The 20,250-nt window shown below is 44.0% G+C and overlaps 1 protein-coding gene across 8 annotated transcripts in view; it reads left to right on the top strand.

Moving 5' to 3' along the window:
• The window catches only part of kcnq5a (potassium voltage-gated channel, KQT-like subfamily, member 5a), a 186,113-nt gene extending 169,814 nt beyond the window's left edge, over positions 1-16,299 (top strand). For 3 of the 8 annotated variants that reach the window (XM_035400955.1, XM_035400953.1, XM_035400954.1), the window contains 5 exons: positions 5,481-5,612; positions 7,709-7,819; positions 11,338-11,451; positions 14,812-14,938; positions 15,081-16,299. In XM_035400955.1, the coding sequence (XP_035256846.1) occupies positions 5,481-5,612; positions 7,709-7,819; positions 11,338-11,451; positions 14,812-14,938; positions 15,081-16,010 (1,414 nt within the window). In that variant the 3' untranslated portion in view covers positions 16,011-16,299. The remainder of the gene's footprint in view (positions 1-5,480; positions 5,613-7,708; positions 7,820-11,337; positions 11,452-14,811; positions 14,939-15,080) is intronic. The other 5 variants (XM_035400960.1, XM_035400959.1, XM_035400958.1 and 2 more) reach the window with 2 other exon arrangements.
• Positions 16,300-20,250: the final 3,951 nt, after the last annotated feature.

The following is a 20,250-nucleotide window of genomic DNA, read 5'->3' as shown; positions in this document are numbered from 1 at the left end:
TCCCTCTCCCTCTCTTTCCCTGTCCCTCTCTCTCTCACCCTGTCCCTCTCTCTCTCCCCCGTTTCTCTCTCTCTCAAATTCAAATTCAAATTCAAATTCAAATGCTTTATTGGCATGACAGATTTAAAAATATATATTGCCAAAGCGTAGTGATAACAGTAATCAACTACAGTAAGAATATATAATTAAAAATAAAAAAGAAGACAAGCAGCAACAACAGTAACAGCATAAATGATAGGAACATAATACTTATTATCTATTAAGTTAACTGAATTAAATTAATTGAAAAAAAAAAGTATTTTCTCATTAAGAGTATTATATATATACTCATACATATGCATATACATAGACATATATATACATGCACACATACACACGCATACATATATACATATATATATACATACATATATATACATATACACATATATATATATATACACATATATGTACATACATACGCGCACACACACACACACACACACACACACACATATATACATACACACACATATACATATACATATACATACAAATACATATGCATATATACACACACACATACATATGTTTGTTGGATGCTCACCCACTGTCTCTCAGGCTGTGACAGGCAAAAACGTATTTAGCTGCGAGTGAGGCTGTCGGTCCTTCTCCTAATAGGACTCACAGCTTTTGGTCTTTTGTTAGGGAGGGAAATTTGTTTAGGAATGTTGAATTTTGGATCTTATTAAAATATGTTTCCCTTATCTGTGAATATTTTTCACAATATAACAGGAAGTGCATCTCTGTCTCTACCTCTCCTGTCTTGCAGTGACCACATATACGTTCTTCTTTGGGTAGCCATGTTTTTTTGTGCCTTCCTTTTTCAATTGCTAAGGTGTGGTCACTGAGCCTGTACTTGGTCAGGATTTGTCTCTGCTTTGTATCTCTGACAGAGAAGAGATACTCTGCCAAATTGTATTCTCTGTTTAGGGCCAAGAAGCAATTAAGTTTATTTTGTGTTTTGGTTTCATTATTCCAGTGTTCCAGATAGGCATCTTTTGTTTGTTTAATTATTTGGTTTACTCTAATTTCTGGTTTTAAAGCAGCGCTGGTCTGAGTTTGGTCAGTGTTTGGTTTTAGTTGGTTAGTGAGTCTCATGACCAGCTGACTGAGAGGACTCTTTTTGGGTTTCAGGTCTTGGTTTCTCAGTGCTTGAAATTGAATTGTGTCTTGGGGACTTGATTTGAGGTGTATCCAAAATTTAAGTGCTCTTTTTTTAATGTTAATTATCAATGGGTATCTGCCTAATTCTGCCCTGCATGCATTGGTGGGAGTTTTCCTTTGGATGTTTAGTATTGTTCTGCAAAATTCTGCATGCAAGGCCTCTAGTTGTGATAACTGAGTGGACCCCATACTTCACTTCCATATAAGGCAATTGGTTGGATTACACTGTCAAAGATTTTAAGCCAAATTCTAATTGGTATGTCTATTTTGTGAAATTTTCTTCTAATTGCATGAAAGGCTCTGCAGGCTTTTTCTTTTAGTGTATTCACTGCCAGACCAAAGTTTCCTGAGGCACTTATTTTGAGCCCCAGGTAATCATAGAACAGGGAGTGCTCTAGTGCGGTGTTTCCTAGAGTGAACACATGTCTGGTTTCCTGAGATCTGGGTTTCTTTTGGAATATCATTATTTTAGATTTTTTAACGTTTACTGTCAGTGCCCAGCCCAGAGAGTATTGCACCAGAAAATCCAAATGTTGCTGTAGCCCTTGTTCTGTGGGTGACAGCAACACCAGGTCATCCGAATAGAGTAGAAATTTAACTTCCTTGTTGTTTAGGGTTAAGCCAGGGGTAGCAGATTGTTCCAACAGCACCGCTAACTCATTAATATAGATATTAAAGAGCGTTGGTGACAAGCTGCATCCCTGAAAAACACCTCGTCCTTGAGTGAAGAAATCTGTTCTTTTATTCCCAATTTTTACTCCACATTTGTTATTGACATAAATAGATTATATTATGTCATAAACTTTACCCCCTACACCACTTTGGAGAATTTTATAATATAGTCCTTCTTGCCAAATAGAATCAAAAGCCTTTTTAAAATCTATAAAGCATGCAAAAATTTTACCTTTGCTTTTTTGGTGTACATGTTGATTAATTAGGGTGTGTAGGGTGTAAACATGATCAGTTGTGCAATGTTTTGGTAGAAAGCCAATTTGTCCTTTGCTCAAGACATTGTGTTTCATAACGAAGGCTAGCATTCTGGCATTGATAATGCTGCAGAAAATCTTCCCTAGTTTGCTGCTCACACATATGCCTCGGTAGTTATTAGGGTCAAATTTGTCTCCACTCTTGTAAATTGGGGAAATAAGCCCCTGATTCCAGATATCAGGAAAGCAGCCAGCTTGGAAAACAAGATTGAACAATTTGAGCAGGGCCTGTCTCAGCTCAGGGGTGCTGTGTTTAAGCATCTCTGTCCTGATGCTGTCAGGTCCACATGCTTTTCCAGGTTTTAGCTTTTTAATGTTGTCTTCTAATTCTTTCATTCTTCAATTCTTTCATGTCATTCTAATTCTCTCCCCCTGTTCCTCTCTCTCTCCCTGTCCCTCTCCCTCTCTTTCCCTGTCTCTCTCTCTCCCCCGTTCCTCTTTCTCTCTCCATGTCCCTTTATCTCTCCCCCTTTCCTTCTTTCTCTCTCCCTGTCCCTCTCTCCCCTTGCCCCTCTTTCTCTCTGCCTGTCCCTCTCTCTCTCTCTCTCTCTCTCTGTCCATCAGTCAAATTCAAATGCAAATTCAAATTCAAATGCTTTATTGGCATGACATATTTAAAAATACATATTGCCAAAGCGTAGTGATAACAATAATCAACCACAGTAAGAACATATATATATATATATTAAAAAGAAAAAAGAAAACAAGCAGCAACAACAATAACAGCATAAATGACAATAACATAATATTTATTATCTAGTGAATTAACTAAATTAAATTAATTTTTTAAAAGTATTTTCTCAATAAGAGTATTATATATATACTCATACATATACATACACACAAACATACATATATATGTATATATACACACACATACACATACACATACATATATACATATATACATTTCTTCCCCATTCTGATGCTTGGTTTGTAATGATAATGATAATGGTTTGAAATTCAGCAGATTGTCTTGACCATGTCTACATGCCTAAATGCATTGAGTTGCTGCCACATTTTGGCTGATTAGACATTTGCGTTAACGAGCAGTTGAACAGGTGTACCTAATAAAGTGGCCGGTGAGTGTGTGTGTGTGTGTGTGTGTATATATATATATATATATATATATATATATATATATATACATACATACACACACGCATATATACATACACACACATATACACATACATATACATATGCTTGTTAGATGCTTACCCACTGTCCCTCAGGTTGTGACAGGCAAAAACGTATTTAGCTGCGAGTGAGGCTGTCGGTCCTTCTCCTGATAGGACTCACAGCTTTTGATCATTTGTTAGGGAGGGAAATTTGTTTTGGAATTTTGAAATTTGGATCTCATTAAAATATGTTTTCCTTATCTGTGAATATTTTTCCCAATATAGCACACTCTCTTCCCCTGTCCCTCTCTCTCTCCCTCTCCCCCTCTATCCATCTCTCTCTCTCCTTCTCACCTTCCCCCTGTGTCCATCTTTCTCCCCCTGTCCCTCTCCTCAAATTCAAATTCAAAGTCAAATTGCTTTATTGGCATGAAATACATTTGTAGATATTGCTAAAGTGTACACACAGAAACAGAAATAGGAATAGGAATACAAACAACATGAAATACAAACAACATTGTGGTAATGACAACAATGCAAACAACAGTGTGGTAATGGCCACCGTGAATAGGCTATATAATAATAATAATAATAATAATGTAGAAAAAAGAAAATGAAAAAAAAAGAAATATTAATTAATTAATAATTAAAATAATATATTTGTGGTGGTCAACCAGTGTCCCTCAGATTATGGCAGGCCGAGATGTACTTTGCTGCTAGTGGAGCTGTTGGCCTTTCTCCTAGCAGGATTTGCATTTTTTTCTCATTTGTTTGGGAAAGGAAGTCCTTTATAATTAGAGAAAATTTGTTGAAGTAATGAGTCTCTCTCTCTCTCTCCCACTCCCCCTCTCCCCCGTCCCTCTTTCCCTCTGCTTGTCCCTCTCACTCTCTCACCTATTCCTCTCTCCATCTCCCCCTGTCCCTCTCTCTCTCTGTCCATCTCTCCTCCTGTCCCTCTCTCTCTCCCCCGTCCCTCTCTCTCTCTCTCTCTCTCTCTCTCTCTCTAATGTTCTGGCTATGTTGTAGGTGGTATGGGGGTTGGTGTTGTTTGGGGGTAGCTCAATTGGGTGGGATATAAGATATGTTTATTATTATCAGTATGGTTTGTTCCTTTATTTTTTATTTCTAATGCGCTTCGTTTAAAGTTATGTTAAATAAACGTTTTTTTAAAAGTCAAAAGTCTCTCTCTCTCTCTTCTTCTACCCCCTCTCCCCCTGTTCCTCTCTTCTTTCTCTCTGCTGCTTCCCAGCCAGTGTAAACAGGCTCAGGACACAAACCTCTCCTTTCTCAGGGTGTTGAATTTAGTTTCTCACAGACAGAAATGTGTTTACTTTCTTTTGTCTCTTCAGCAGGTTATTTCATTTCTTTCTGATTTTCATTCCTTTTGATGTTGTTATTATTATTATTATTATTATTATTATTATTATTATTATTATTATTATTAAATGTGATGAGGTTGTTCGTGAAAACGCTGCGCCTCTCTTGCCGTAGCCAAAGTTATTCATTTCAGCTGGTCATTTTTAGCTTTTGATTGCCCTCTAGTGGTAGTATTTCCATAGTGCGATCAATCACAAGACCTGAAATATGTAGCCACACATTAAACCTCTGTGTAATTATGTGCTTTGATTATTTCAAGACAGAAAAAAGAAAAACAGGGACAATTATTCTTCTTTAGGCTGTTTGTACAATCATGAAGCACGCTGCTTACATACCATTTGAATCAATCATGGAGCATGCTGCTTACACACCATTTAAATCTACAAAATCCTGTCCAGTTCAAGATTGTTACAACATGGCCAGCTGTCAACTGTTCAACTGTTTGTACCCCTTCAACAACATTCAATCTAATACACTGTCAGAGTAACAGAATCATCCATTTTCCAAATGCAGCGTTCAGTCACTTGGAATGCCGTCGCTGCTGTGCTGGGTGCACGCGCATTGCCATTGGACAGCCATGTTTTTTTCCCATTACAGGATATGGGGCTAGGTGTTGGGGCTGTTGTTTTTCTTATCTTTCTTATATTCTCTATCCTGATACTTAAGCAACACCTGGAAGCTCCACGCAAAAAAAACATCTAGGAAGCCCCTAGAGTAATGAGACGTCTGATGACAGGTCTTCAGTGAGTGTGTCTTTTTTCCATGGTGGCGCCTGTCCTGGTCTTTACAGGATAATGAAGTTCCACGTGGCGAAGAAGAAGTTCAAGGAGACGCTGCGGCCGTACGATGTGAAGGACGTGATCGAGCAGTACTCCGCCGGACACCTGGACATGCTGTGTAGAATCAAGAGCCTGCAGACACGGTGAGATGGAGAGACAGGCAGACACAGTGAGACAGACACGGTGAGACAGACAGACAGACACAGTGAGATAGACAGACACGGTGAGATGGAGAGACAGACACAGTGAGACAGACAGAAACGGTGAGACAGACAGACAGACACGGTGAGACACAGTGAGACAGACAGACAGACACAGTGAGACACAGTGAGACAGACAGACAGACACAGTGAGACAGACAGACACAGTGAGATGGAGAGACAGACAGACACAGTGAGACAGATAGACACGGTGAGATGGAGAGACAGGCAGACACAGTGAGACAGACAGACAGACAGACACAGTGAGACACAGTGAGACAGACAGACATGGTGAGATGGAGAGACAGACAGACACAGTGAGACACAATGAGACAGACAGACAGACAAGGTGAGATGGACAGACGAACAGACTCAGCGAGACAGACAGACACGTGAGATGGACAGACAGGCAGACACAGTGAGACAGACAGACAGACAGACACTGCGAGACACAGTGAGACAGACAGACACGGTGAGATGGACAGACAAACAGACATCCTGAGACGGACAGGCAGGGTGAGACAGACAGACAGACACAGTGAGACAGACAGACAGGCAGACTCAGTGAGACAGGCAGACATGGTGAGACAGACAGATGGACAGACACGGTGACACAGACAGACAGACAGAGTGAGACAGACAGACATGGTGAGACACAGTGAGACAGACAGACAGACAGACACGTGAGACGGACAGATAAACAGACTCAGTGAGACATACAGACACGGTGAGACAAACAGACAGACAGACATGGTGAGACATACAGACACGGGGAGACAGACAGACAGGCAGACACAGTCAGACAGACAGACACGGGGAGACAGACAGACAGGCAGACACAGTGAGACAGACAGACATGGTGAGACACAGTGAGATAACACAGGGAGGCAGACAGACAGACAGACACGGTGAGACAGACAGACAGGGTGAGACAGACAGACAGGCAGACACAGTGAGACAGACAGACACGGGGAGTCAGACAGACAGGCAGACACAGTGAGACAGACAGACATGGTGAGGCAGATAGACACAGGGAGACAGACAGACACTGTGAGACAGACAGACAGGGTGAGACAGACAGACATGGGGAGACAGACAGACAGACAGGCAGACACAGTGAGACAGACAGACAGGCAGATGCAGTGAGACAGACAGACACGGTGAGACAGACAGACAGGTAGACACAGTGAGACAGACAGACACGGTGAGACAGACAGACAAGTAGCCACAGTGAGACAGATAGACACGGTCAGACAGACAGGCAGACACAGTGAGACAGACGCGGTGAGACAGACAGACGTGGTGAGACACAGTGAGACAGACACTGTGAGACAGACAGTCACGGTAAGACACAGTGAGACAGACAGACACGGTGAGACAGACAGACAGGTAGCCACAGTGAGACAGATAGACACAGTGAGACAGACAGACAGGCAGACACAGTGAGACAGACACACATACAGACACTGTGAGACACTGTGAGACAGACAGTTACGGTGAGTCACGGTGAGACAGACAGACAGACACTGTGAGACACCGTGAGACAGACAGTTATGGTGAGACACAGTGAGACAGACAGTCACGGTGGCGGTACTGTACCTGCTCACATGGAAGAAACGTCGGACATTCCATGTACACCACATACATACCAGTCATATGCTGCAGGTGGCTTAGACGTGTGTGTGTTTGTGAGTGCGTGTGTGAGTGTATGTGTGAGTGCGTGTGTGTGTGTGTGAGTGTGAGTGTGTGTGTGCATGTAAATGGTAAATGGAATGCATGCATTTATATAGCGCTTTTATCCAAAGCGCTTTACAATTGATGCCTCTCATATGTATGTATGTGTAAGTGTAAGTGTGTGAGTGTGCATGTGTAAGTGTGTGAGTGTGTGCGTGAGTTTGTGTGTGTGTGTGTATGTGTGTGAGTGTGTGTGTGAGTGCGTGAGTGTGTGTGTGTGAGTGTATGTGTAAGTGTGTGTGTGAGTGTATGTGTAAGTGTGTGTGTGTGTTCACTGATCCGTGTGTCTGCACTCTCCCATGCAGGCTGGACTCCATTGTGGGTCCACAGCAGCCCCTCAGCAGCAGAGCCAAGACCTTTTCCTCTCCCTCCCTGCACTTGTATTACAGCCACAAGAGGAAGCCCTCGAACCCGGGGTCAGGCCCCAGCCCAACACACAGGGTCATCCGGGAGGCGAACTTGCCTATGCCTGCATCTCTCCAGTTGTGATTAAGCACTCACTGTTTCTCTATAAAACTATCCTGGAGATTTTGGGGTCTCCACGTGTCTGCTGAAATTCACAAGGCTCGCATTCACCTCTGAAGCAATGCGTAGCAATCATTGCACTACGTGAGTTGCATAATTCAGCCTCACTCTTCACAAAGAGCAGGCCACAAAGGGCACAATGACCCACGGAAAAAAAGTAATTTCATCACCAGAGAGAAGTCTGGATATCAAAACAACAGAGATGTTACAAGTTGAAAACATTCAAGCTTTCTGAGCCTAAAATTAACAGCAAATAATGAGACCTGATAATGAGATAGCTCATGATCTCCCACAGAAGGAACATACAAAGACTTTCAATACATTTCTTCCCAGAGCTGAAACTCTTACTGAATGCGTTAATGAAACATTCACCCAGAAATGTACTGGAACAGTGACAGCAGTACACCCCCAGATAAACCCACATGCAGTCCCCAAGTGGACAGACGCCTGTAGGGCTTCGCCTCCCAGATGGCCCTTGGTTGGGCAGGAAATGCCGCGGTGGTAGTGAAGTGCCTTATTGCTGTGGTGTTGTGAAAACTGTTATAACCTTCCCTTTCAATCTTTTGCATGGCGTAGTATTTAGGAGCTGTCTGAATCTAATGAATAATTGCCGTGTGCAGATGTACCGCATAATTAACTTGTCTTTGTCCTAACCATGCTAATTTGAAAATGATTCAGTATCAGATGATTAAAGTCATTATCACCATTCAGGCACTTGGCAGTAGAGAGAAGAATCTTGGGCGACTAAATGCAAATAAAATTAGCATGGATGTATGCTCTAGATTAATAAATGAACACCAACACCAGATACAGCAATAAATTAAAACATGAAAGCATTTTACAAATTAATACATAAAACAGTCATTGAAAACTATGATTTAGGGGAAAGTACAGTAGGTCTGCAGGGGGATGTAAAAAATTCCTGATAAAACAGGTGCATTTTAATTATAAAAACAAACTGTGGCATTCAGTTGTAAGCAGGGTATTAGTGTTGTACACAGTTCCAGAATGACTGAACAGAATTACTCACTTTCCATTTTAAATTATTGGTTAATAAAAGTGTCTGTAGATGAGGCTTACTGGTGTGCATGTGGAAGTAGTGTATGGTACTGTACCTTTGAGTTGCCTTTGTTGAACCTGGAAGTGAGCTGTTTATAGGAGGAGTGAGCTGTTTGGAGGAGGAGTGGGCTGTCTGTAGGAGGAGTGGGCTTTTTGTAGGAGGAGTGGGCTGTCTGTAGGATGAGTGGGCTGTTTGGAGGAGGAGTGGGCTGTTTGTAGGAGGAGTGGGCTGTCTGTTGGAGGAGTGAGCTGTCTGTAGGAAGAGTGAGGTGTTTGAAGGAGGAGTGAGTTGTCTGTAGGAATAGTGAGGTGTTTGGAGGAGGAGTGAGCTTTCTGTAAGAGGAGTGAGTTGTCTGTAGGAAGAGAGAGCTGTTTGGAGGAGGAGTGAGCTGTCTGTAGGAGGAGTGAGGTGTTTGGAGGAGGAGTGAGTTGTCTGTAGGAATAGTGAGGTGTTTGGAGGAGGAGTGAGCTTTCTGTAAGAGGAGTGAGCTGTCTGTAGGAGGAGTGAGCTGTTTGTAGGAGGAGTGAGGTGTTTGGAGGAGGAGTGAGGTGTTTGGAGGAGGAGTGAGTTGTCTGTAGGAATAGTGAGGTGTTTGGAGGAGGAGTGAGCTGTTTGTAGGAGGAGTGAGGTGTTTGGAGGAGGAGTGAGGTGTTTGGAGGAGGAGTGGGCTGTTTTTAGTAGACCCTGCTGTTCTTGCTTTTCTGTATCAGCAAGAGGTAGACAGCTAATGTGAAACCTATCACATGTCTATTAGCTCCATTAAAAATCCCATTTTTGGTTCCCAGAACATTCCCAGAAAGTTAGGCTCCATGTTCAGAACATTCACATTTGTGAGACACCTTGGATATCTCTTTATGCCTCAAGGAGCTTTGCAGGCTTATTAATTCATTCAGCTTTGTTAATGGTTTGAATTGTGGATGGGCATTCATTGGAACTTCACCAGAGAAGTTAGCTATGTCACTAATCTGTACTGTCTGAAAATCTGTCCTTTATTAGGTTCATTCCTTATTAATGATTACCATAAAGGGATGTTGACCGTACATTTATATGTGACATGCCTGGAGCATTTTTCTGCCACTTTGACAGAAATTGTTAGGGGTAATAAATGCTTGCTAAGACTGTTTGGGGGATGTTTTGGCGCAATCTTACCTCGTAATTTAAACTATGAAGTTCCCTGTTGACCTTGAAATGCTTTGTTTCAGCTGTGATCACTTTCCATTGAATTTCTGTATGCTGGAAAAATATCTTCATATCTATTTTGATTTAGCATTTATCCCCTCAAATTGATTGAGTGACTGAATCATTCTGAAAGCACAACACACATGATTCTTAATACAAGAGAGATAAAAATCATTAACCAGTTTGAATCAAATTTCTAAATATATCTTGCTTTAAAATCGCTTCCTAACCCCATTCTTAATGTAGTGAATTGTCTCTTCTGAGTAGTGTGTAGTGTAGATTCCAGAGTGCTGCATACTGATTGATGTAGACTCCTGAGTGCTGCATGCTCATTGGTGTAGATTCCTGAGTGCCGTGTGCTGATTGGTGTAGATTACCGAGTTCTGCATGCTGATTGGTGTAGATTTCTGAGAGCTGTGTGATGATTGGTGTTGATTCCAGGGTACTGTGTTCTGACTGGTGTGATTCCTGAGTGCTGCGTGGTGATCGCTGTAGATTCCAGAGTGCTGTGTGCTGATTGGTGTAGATTCTAGAGTGCTGTGTGCTGATTGGTGTAGATTCCAGAGTGCTGCATGCTGATTGGTGTAGATTCCAGAGTGCTGTGTGCTGATTGATATAGATTCCAGAGTGCTGTGTGCTGATTGGTATAGATTCCAGAGTGCTGTGTTCTCATTGGTAAAGATTACAGAGTGCTGTGTGCAGTTTGGTGTAGATTCCAGAGTGCTGCATGTGTATTGGTGTAGATTCCTGAGTGCTGTGTGCTGATTGGTGTGGATTCCCAAGATCTGCGTGACAATTGGTGTAGATTCCAGGGTACCGTGTGCTGTTTGGTGTAGATTCCAGAGTGCTACATGCTGATTGGTGTAGATTCCTGAGTGCTGTGTGCTGATTGGTATAGATTACCGAGTGCTGCATGCTGATTGGTGTAGATTCCCGAGAGCTGCGTGATGATTGGTGTTGATTCCAGGGTACTGCGTGCTGATTGGTGTAGATTCTGGAGTGCTCCGTGCTGATTAGTGTAGATTCCTGAGTGCTGCGTGCTGATTGGTGTAGATTCCAGAGTGCTGCGTGCTTATTGGTGTGTGGTGGCTGCATGGCCCCGCCTCTCTGCCTGCTGCCCCAGAGGAGTGACTGTGCGGCTGACAGGTGTGTCTGCCCTCTCCCACGCAGGCTGGAGGCCTCTGCTGGTCCGCCGCCCGGTCTACGCAGCAGAGCCAAGAACTTTTCCTCTCCCTCCCTGCACTTGTATTACAGCCAGCACAAGAGGAAGCCCTCGAACCCGGGGTTAGGCCCCAAACCATGCCCCAGCTCCACTCCATCCCCAGACGCACAGAGAGTGGGGCTGAGGGGACTGGGGAGGGGGGGGGGCACGGGCGTATGTGTGTTCTTTGCTGTCATCAGGGAGTCCAATGCTGCTAAATCTCGCATGATGGACAACAATTGGGTTTATCAGCAGGGTCAGAACATGGCGGGTTTATCAGCAGGGTCAGAATGTGGCGGGTTTATCAGCAGGGTCAGACAGAACGTGGCGGGTTTATCAGCAGGGTCAGAACCTGGCGGGTTTATCAGCAGGGTCAGAACCTGGCGGGTTTATCAGCAGGGTCAGAACGTGGCGGGTTCATCAGCAGGGTCAGAACCTGGCGGGTTTATCAGCAGGGTCAGAACGTGGCGGGTTCATCAGCAGGGTCAGCAAGTTCCCCTCTGCCTGGCAGTTTGTCACTGTCAGTGTGCCTGAGCACAGAAAGAGCAGAATCTTCACATGCAGTACCCCTGCCATGCAGCTGGGGGCGGCATAGCACAAATTCCAAATGCAGAGAGAAAGAAAAGAGGGGGAAATTGTGGAGGATGTAGTCCCGGACCCAATTCTCACCGACAAATTACAGTGATAGTGGCTATTCAACTCTCCGATTCTCCATCAGTAATGAGGAAATTAAAGAGCTGGCTTCAAAGCCAGTGCTGACCCAGCATGCATTGCATTGCTTAATGCCGAGAGTCTTTAAAGCTTGGCAGAGTTTAATTTAAATTTAACATTTAAATGTGATTTGTCTGATGTCTCATTTTCAAAAGACAGTTATCATGGTCATCGCAGCACTGTCTTATCTGCAAGCAAGTGTTGTCTGTAATCCACAAATTTTGTCCAATTTAAGTGCACTGATAACGCTGATCTAAACTGCAGTGATCATTATTTGCAATGACGTATAAAAGGTGGCTGACTGTGCCCAATTCTCGAGTGATATCCTTTTAGGTGGTGGTGATTTATTATTGATAATAGTTCATTCTTTGTAAATTCCGCCCAGAATTCTCGTCGGAGCAAACCAAAAGCGTATCCCACGCAAATGCCGCTTTTGTAACTTAATTATAACAGAGGGGGAGTGTTTAGGAGGTGAATTGGGACTGGGGGGTAGGGTGCCTTATTTTTTCTCCTTTCCTAGTATGGGATGTCAGGCGGGTCAAAACTATGTGAAACTGACGTCTGGATTCACACGCTGTCGACGTCGGCTCATTCCATTCGCTTATTTTATCTCCTTGCTTCCTTTCCTTGCTCCGCGCTCCACCCACTACTGGACCCGAGGAAAGGAAGCAAGGGAAGGTTGTGGGGATGCAGCAGGAAACAAGGAAATGTGTTTAAGGCAGTTGGAACGTCCCTGCTCTTTCAACCATCAGTTTGAAGCCTCGTCAATTACAGACACGGCAGACGGGGAGAGGTGGACGCACAGGTCGATTACTTATATGTCACATGTTCTGAAAAAAATACTTCAGCAAAAGATGCACTCGTGTTTTCCTTGCTGAAGAATTCTTTTGGAGCCTCCTAGCTCTTTGAAGGACCATTTAACGTGTTGGAATGTCCTCAAGGACAGCGCACCTCTATCGATTTCCAGGTCAGTCAAGGTCGAAGACAAAGAACAAATAAAATAATTGATTGGAATGCACCACGTTGAGTCCAGACATCAATTTCACGTACTTTTGACCCGTTTGGCCTTCCATACTACAAGGAGCCAAGGAAAGGAAGCAAGGAGGTAAAAAAGAGGTTGGAACTCTCCCATAGTTGTGCTCCTAACCATACTATTTTAAAAAAGGAATAAATCTTCAAGCTTTTGACTCCCAGATGACCTAGAAATAGAACATTTTTTATGCCTTGCCTTAAATGTAGTAATAATGCCTTTTTCTCCTTACTGTTAGTGTGCTGTCTCTTAATGTGTAGGAGGCTGTAGTTTCTAACATACCTGTGTCTTCCCTTCCTAATCTCCTGCATAGAGTTCTCTTTGGTGCCGTGGGAAGTGTCATCATTTTACATAGATTATATATCGGCCAGCCATCTCTTCATTATTCATTCTCCTGTCAGTCTTATAAGGGAAACTTCTGCCCATAACTAGTGCTGAGCGATTAAAAGACATTTCGTATGTGTACGTTTTTCAATAATTAATTGGTTGCTATCGGTTCGATTATTTGAATTGTCGTAATTCGGTGGATAAACAGTATTTTTCTCCAAACTCGGTGTGGTCATTTTTAAAATTGTAGTTTTTAAAGGGCGGATACTCAACGCAGTTTGCACAGAAGTAAGCATTGCAATAACGATAGCCTATATGGACAATAATCCATTTCGCCTACGCACACGCAAGTGACCTGGCAGTTCGGAAACACAGTACTACTACACGTGACACGAACGAGCGAGATGGACCGAAGTACATGTAGGCCTACTCTGAGGGCTCTGTGCCGACTGTGCAACTGCAACCTTTAATAAAAATGGTATTTTTGACTCGGTAGAATGTTATACCTACCTCGAAATTGGTCAGTTCTAATGATTTTGTTAACGTTGCTAGTTAACTTGCTAACGTGTCTTGCGAGGAACACTGAAAACAGTAGGCTGGTTAACGTTCACCTGCCAAAGATTAAATCTCTTTACTTCCAGAGCCAATAGTGTATGAAAAGGGAGATACATTATAAAGTCAACAAATAAAAAATGAAATATACACACCTGAAATTCACACATAGATAAAATTGGTAATAATTTATAATAGTGATTTGCTGTAATATGCAGTCACAGCACTGGAGCCTTTTTAAATAGACAGTTTAAAAGCTCTTTTTAAAAAATTGTTCAAAAAGATTTTCAAATGTCATCATTTCATGGTACATTTTTTTTTTATCGAAATTGAAACTGATTAATTTCCAAAACTGAAATCTAACCAAACTCAAAAAGCACTAATCGCTCAGCACTACCCATAACTGATCTGTAGTTTAAATTGAGTTATTTTTTAAAATAAAGAATGTAACACTGCTGACCAGTGTTCTGTAATTCTATTTAAAATTCATAGTTGCTGCTCTTGTGTGTTAGAGTTTTCCTCTTGCAGATATACTAGTGAATTTCACCCTCCTTTTCTCTTTGTTGAGGAAGTACCTTCAGGGGGAAATGTAACTTTTTTTCATTAAAGGAATTCCAGTTCTCAGTTCTAACTCTTATTTATTGTCTGTAGATAATCTTTTCCCCTTAACAAGCTGTGCTATAGATTTCAGTGTGTCGGCTCTGACTTGCTTCACTCTAACTGGAGATCGGACGCTTTGTCTTGCTGTGGTGTGTGTTATGGCAGAGGCCGGTTTAACACAAACCCGATTCTCTTTACGACAAGCCTCTCCTGTTTATCACAGGGTGGACCAGATCTTGGGCAAAGGACAGAACAGCGTGGACAGGAAGCTGCGAGACAAGGCCCACCCCGAGGGGGACTCGCTGGAGGACATGAGCATGCTCGGCCGCGTGTGTAAGGTGGAGCGCCAGGTGAGCTGGTCACGTGACTTCGCGCGTTTCATAAGAGATCTTAAAGACCCTGTCTGAACGCAATCCATTATTGTGAAGGCAATGATGAGTATTATTGCTGGTATTATGTAGCTGATAATGTGCTGTGTGCACGCCACTGCAGGTGCAGTCCATTGAAAGCAAGCTGGACTCCCTGCTGGATATTTACCGGCAGGTTCTTCGGAAGGGCTCGTCTGCGGCCCTGCCCCTGTTTGAGCTGGATCAGACCTCGGACTACCAGAGCACCTGCTCCACCCACATGAGCTGCAGCTCGGTGTCCCGCTCCACGAGCGCCCACCTGCCTCGCGGCCTGCAGCTCGCCCTGGCCCCCACCGAGCTGGGCCTGAGCGCGCCCCCGCCCCTCAGCCCCGGCCAGCCCCCCACCCCCGACAGCGCCTCCACAAACTCCCCGCCTCCCATCCTTACGCCCAGCAGCCTCCCCCGGAGTCAGTACCCTGACCTAGCCAGGCCCCCCCCTGCCCCGTCCGGTCCCGCCACGCTCCAGCTGCCCCCCATGCCTCCACCCCCAGGCCGTCCCGTCTGCATTATCCCCATCGCCAGCCCGGAGGTGCAGCCGGCCAACCTCGCGGGTACGTGCCTGGCCGCCGCGGGGGTTGGTGCGGACGCAGGCTACGCCCAAGGGGGCGAGCCCAGTGCCAAGGAGGAGGGGTCCTGGCAGAGGCACCCCAGTCTGGAGATGGATCCACTAGGGTCGCTGTCCCCATCGCCGCCGGCCTGTCCCGCCCTCGGCGACCGCGTCCTGGGGAAGTCCCTGTCGGCGCAGGACCTGCTGCAGCCCGCGGACGACCCTGGCCCCGCCCCCTCTCCCAGCAGCAGTGGCCGCGAACGCGCGGGGGACTGGGGCCAAACGGAACTCTTCATCAGCGACAAGGACCTGGACGTGCGCGTGGAGAGCTTCAGCTTCCTGCCGCAGCAGACTGTGGACGGCGCCTTCCCCTCCGGCAGTGGCGGGTCGGCCGGCAGCCTTAGCGGGAGCTGCAAAGCCACCGGCAGCACCGAGTCTCTGAGCATGCCCCACGTGCGGCTAAAATAGACACGCTGCAGAATGCCCCACGTGCGGCTAAAATAGACACGCTGCAGAATGCCCCACGTGCGGCTAAAATAGACACGCTGCAGAATGCCCCACATGCGGCTAAAATAGACACGCTGCAGAATGCCCCACATGCGGCTAAAATAGACACGCTGCAGAATGCCCCATGGCTGAAATAGACACACTGCAGAATGCCCCACATGCGGCTAAAATAGACACGCTGCAGAATGCCCCATGGCTGAAATAGACACACTGCAGAATGCCCCATGGCTGAAATAGACACACTGCAGAATGCCCCATGGCTGAAATAGACACACTGCAGAATGCCCCATGGCTGAAATAGACACGCTGCAGAATGCCCCATGGCTGAAATAGACACACTGCAGAATGCCCCATGGCTGAAATAGACACACTGCAGAATGCCCCACATGCGGCTAAAATAGACACGCTGCAGAATGCCCCACATGCGGCTAAAATAGACACGCTGCAGAATGCCTCACATGCGGCTAAAATAGACACGCTGCAGAATGCCCCATGGCTGAAATAGACACACTGCAGAATGCCCCACATGCGGCTAAAATAGACACACTGCAGAATGCCCCACATGCGGCTAAAATAGACACGCTGCAGAATGCCCCACATGCGGCCAAAATAGACACGCTGCAGAATGCCCCACATGCGGCTAAAATAGACACGCTGCAGAATGCCCCACATGCGGTTAAAATAGACACGCTGCAGAATGCCCCGCATGCGGCTAAAATAGACACGCTGCAGAATGCCCCATGACTAAAATAGACACACTGCAGAATGCCCCACATGCGGCTCAAATAGACACTGCAGAATGCCCCACATGCAGCTAAAATAGACACGCTGCAGAATGCCCCCCATGTGGCTAAAATAAACACGCTTCAGAATGCCCCATGGCTAAAATAGACACGCTGCAGAATGCCCCACATGCGGCTAAAATAGACACGCTGCAGAATGCCCCACATGCGGCTAAAATAGACACGCTGCAGAATGCCCCACATGCGGCTAAAATAGACACGCTGCAGAATGCCCCACATGCGGCTAAAACAGACACGCTGCAGAATGCCCCATGGCTAAAATAGACACACTGCAGAATGCCCCACATGCGGCTAAAACAGACACGCTGCAGAATGCCCCATGGCTAAAATAGACACACTGCAGAATGCCCCACATGTGGCTAAAATAGACACGCTGCAGAATGCCCCACATGTGGCTAAAACAGACACGCTGCAGAATGCCCCATGGCTAAAATAGACACGCTGCAGAATGCCCCACATGCAGCTAAAATAGACACGCTGCAGAATGCCCCACATGCGGCTAAAATAGACAGGCTGCAGAATGCCCCACATGCAGCTAAAATAGACACACTGCAGAATGCCCCACATGCAGCTAAAATAGACACACTGCAGAATGCCCCACATGCGGCTAAAATAGACAGGCTGCAGAATGCCCCACATGCGGCTAAAATAGACAGGCTGCAGAATGCCCCACATGCGGCTAAAATAGACAGGCTGCAGAATGCCCCATGGCTAAAATAGACACACTGCAGAATGCCCCATGGCTAAAATAGACACACTGCAGAATGCCCCATGGCTAAAATAGACACACTGCAGAATGCCCCACATGCGGCTAAAATAGACACACTGCAGAATGCCTCACTGGGGGTGGGCTGGGGGGGCTGTGAAGGTGAAGGGGGATAGGAGGTTTGCAATGTTTGTTTGGTTTTTATTTTTTTCCCTTGGGGAGGGATATGAGAAATTTTCTAGTTTTTTATTTTCAATGCGTTTGTCGAAAATGTACTTCTTACTTTTTCGGTCACACACATATCATTGCATGATCTATTCTAAAAAAAAAAAATCATTTGAACAGAAGAGGAGGAAGAAAGAGATTGTAAAAACCAAAAACGAGAAAGTAAAAATGTTTAGAGGACATTGAACGGCAGTGGTATGAGCTGGTATCAACCTTGCATGAGTATTGCATGTCTGAATTCAGCAGCACATTGAATTTATACTATTTATGCATCAGAACTTGTGTTTGCCTGAGTACTACACAGATCATAGTCCCACTTCTGTTGGGCTGATGAGTTGCATTTGGTTCTTTTGTCCTCATGTGTTTAAGTGATGTCAGAGCTGGACGCAGTTAAATGACTTTTGTGAAGAACCTCAGTGGCGTGAATTTGACCTTTGTTTTCTTTCACACAAGGACAGTAGGACACTGCACTGTTAGCAGTGCAGAGGTTCCCAGACTCAGGCCTGTAGCTTTTCATTACTTCATTTATTTGTTGTCTTAATGAAACCCTAGAAGCCATTCTAACTAGTTCTCCAGGGCATTTTTGATTGAAAGAGAGCTGGACGTTTCACTGAATGAATGGCATTGAGAGAAAACACTGGTGAGGTGCGTTGTTGGAGTGGTGTGGGAGCCGGGGTTGGGGTTAGGGTCGGGGTTATGGTTGGGTTTAGGCCATGCTGTTTGGGGATCCCAGGCCAGGTTTAGGGGCTGTTTTTATTTCTCATCCTGTGTGGCTTCTTCTCTTTGCCAGTAAAGAGGCTCTGCTCCACAGCAGCAGTCTTCTGCATGGTAGGACAGACTCTCTTAATGCGCTGAATGTTTACATTTTTCCAGCATACTCAAAGCTTCTGTGGAGTTATTGGGGTTGAACAGAGAGTAAAAACAAAGGTATGGCTGCTACAATGAAAACATGCACACGTACGGTCAAAACATATCTGCTGTGTCTTAAATTATGCAGATTTCTGAATGTTAGTTCTATAATGTTTGTATTTACTTACTTTCCTCAAGGCACTTATGTGAGCCAGTACAACAAGAGAAGAGAAAAACCTGCTTTAAAAATGTGCAAAACTTTGTAAACCTTAACATGTTATTTATGATACTGTGTTTTTGTGGATGGGGGAAGAACTGCAGTCTTAAAATGCTGAAATGACCTGAGAACCTGCAGACATGCCTCGATGGCTACCGCTTCTCAGTTTTTATCATTCTCTTTTCTCCTCTACATACTTTCTTTGGATGTTACACGCCAGTTTTTTATTAGCTGAAGTTAATAACATACTGTAGAATGTACCATATATGCCATTATGTTAATATGTATATGAGACTTGCAGGTCCTGTGTAATTTAGCTGAAGCATACGACACTTGGGCCTCATATTTCACACTCCAGCCCCCTCCTGAGTGGCACAGGTACGACTTTTGGAAGCACAATTCTTTGGATATTCTGCAAAACGTGCAAAAGTAATGACATTTAACAAGGTCCTGCTTGGTGCTGCATTGATAGGGACAACAAAGTACTATCTGTGGTACAGAAAGCAGAGGTACAGTTACACTGTAGCATGTACACAACAGTAAGCTTGATGAACCAAACTCTGGAACCTGAATAATGTTCATGGACTATGTTATGGATATCTGCATTTATACTGTATCTGATTGGTCTACAAATTTAGATTGTATAAAGTATACTGTACATGCTCTATACAGTTTTTAATTGTTCCTTTCCTTTTTTTCTAAAATGTGTTTATTGTGCCTTTCTTGTGCATTATTATGAATCATTTTACGTTTTTACTTTCAGTTCTTCTTTCCTTTTTTTTTTTTAACTTCGTGTTCTTTTCTTATGCTGAGATATCCAGACACATTGTCTTATTTTCAGCCTGATATGTTTCAGTTAGTTATATATATTCATTTTGTTTGGTTTTTCACTGATACAGTAATTTATTACACACAACTGGCCTTAACTCACATGCTTGAGAATTTTAACATTCTACTTCATTTCATCTATAATTTATTTCCAGAAATGATGTGCACATAACAGATGTGTCACATAAACTCCAATTAAAAATGCTAATTATCTTTTATTATCATACTACAATAAAGCAGAAAAATGAAACACTCAATGCACACTGTGTTGTTCTTTCACAGGAAAATGAGCCATTTTCATCTCTACTCTAATAATTTTGTATGAGGTTGTGCATTATATAAGGCACACGTTAATTTATTGTCTGTGAAAATCAAACTGTCAGGTCACTCAACTTTTTATAGCATTAGAACAGCTGGTTTTTGTTTTCACCTTAAGATCAGAAACCATTTTAAACACTAGAAAACATGAGGTGAATTCACAGTGTAACCAATTGCCATAATGAAATGCAAATAAATAAATAAATAAAAACAGCACACTCAGTGAATGACCTGGATTACAATTTTCATGGTATA

The sequence above is a fragment of the Anguilla anguilla genome, chromosome 18, assembly GCF_013347855.1.
Source record: "Anguilla anguilla isolate fAngAng1 chromosome 18, fAngAng1.pri, whole genome shotgun sequence".
Classification (NCBI taxonomy): Eukaryota; Metazoa; Chordata; class Actinopteri; order Anguilliformes; family Anguillidae; genus Anguilla; species Anguilla anguilla.
Note: the sequence above shows the minus strand (reverse complement) of the source record. Positions and strands in the feature narration are given on the sequence as shown.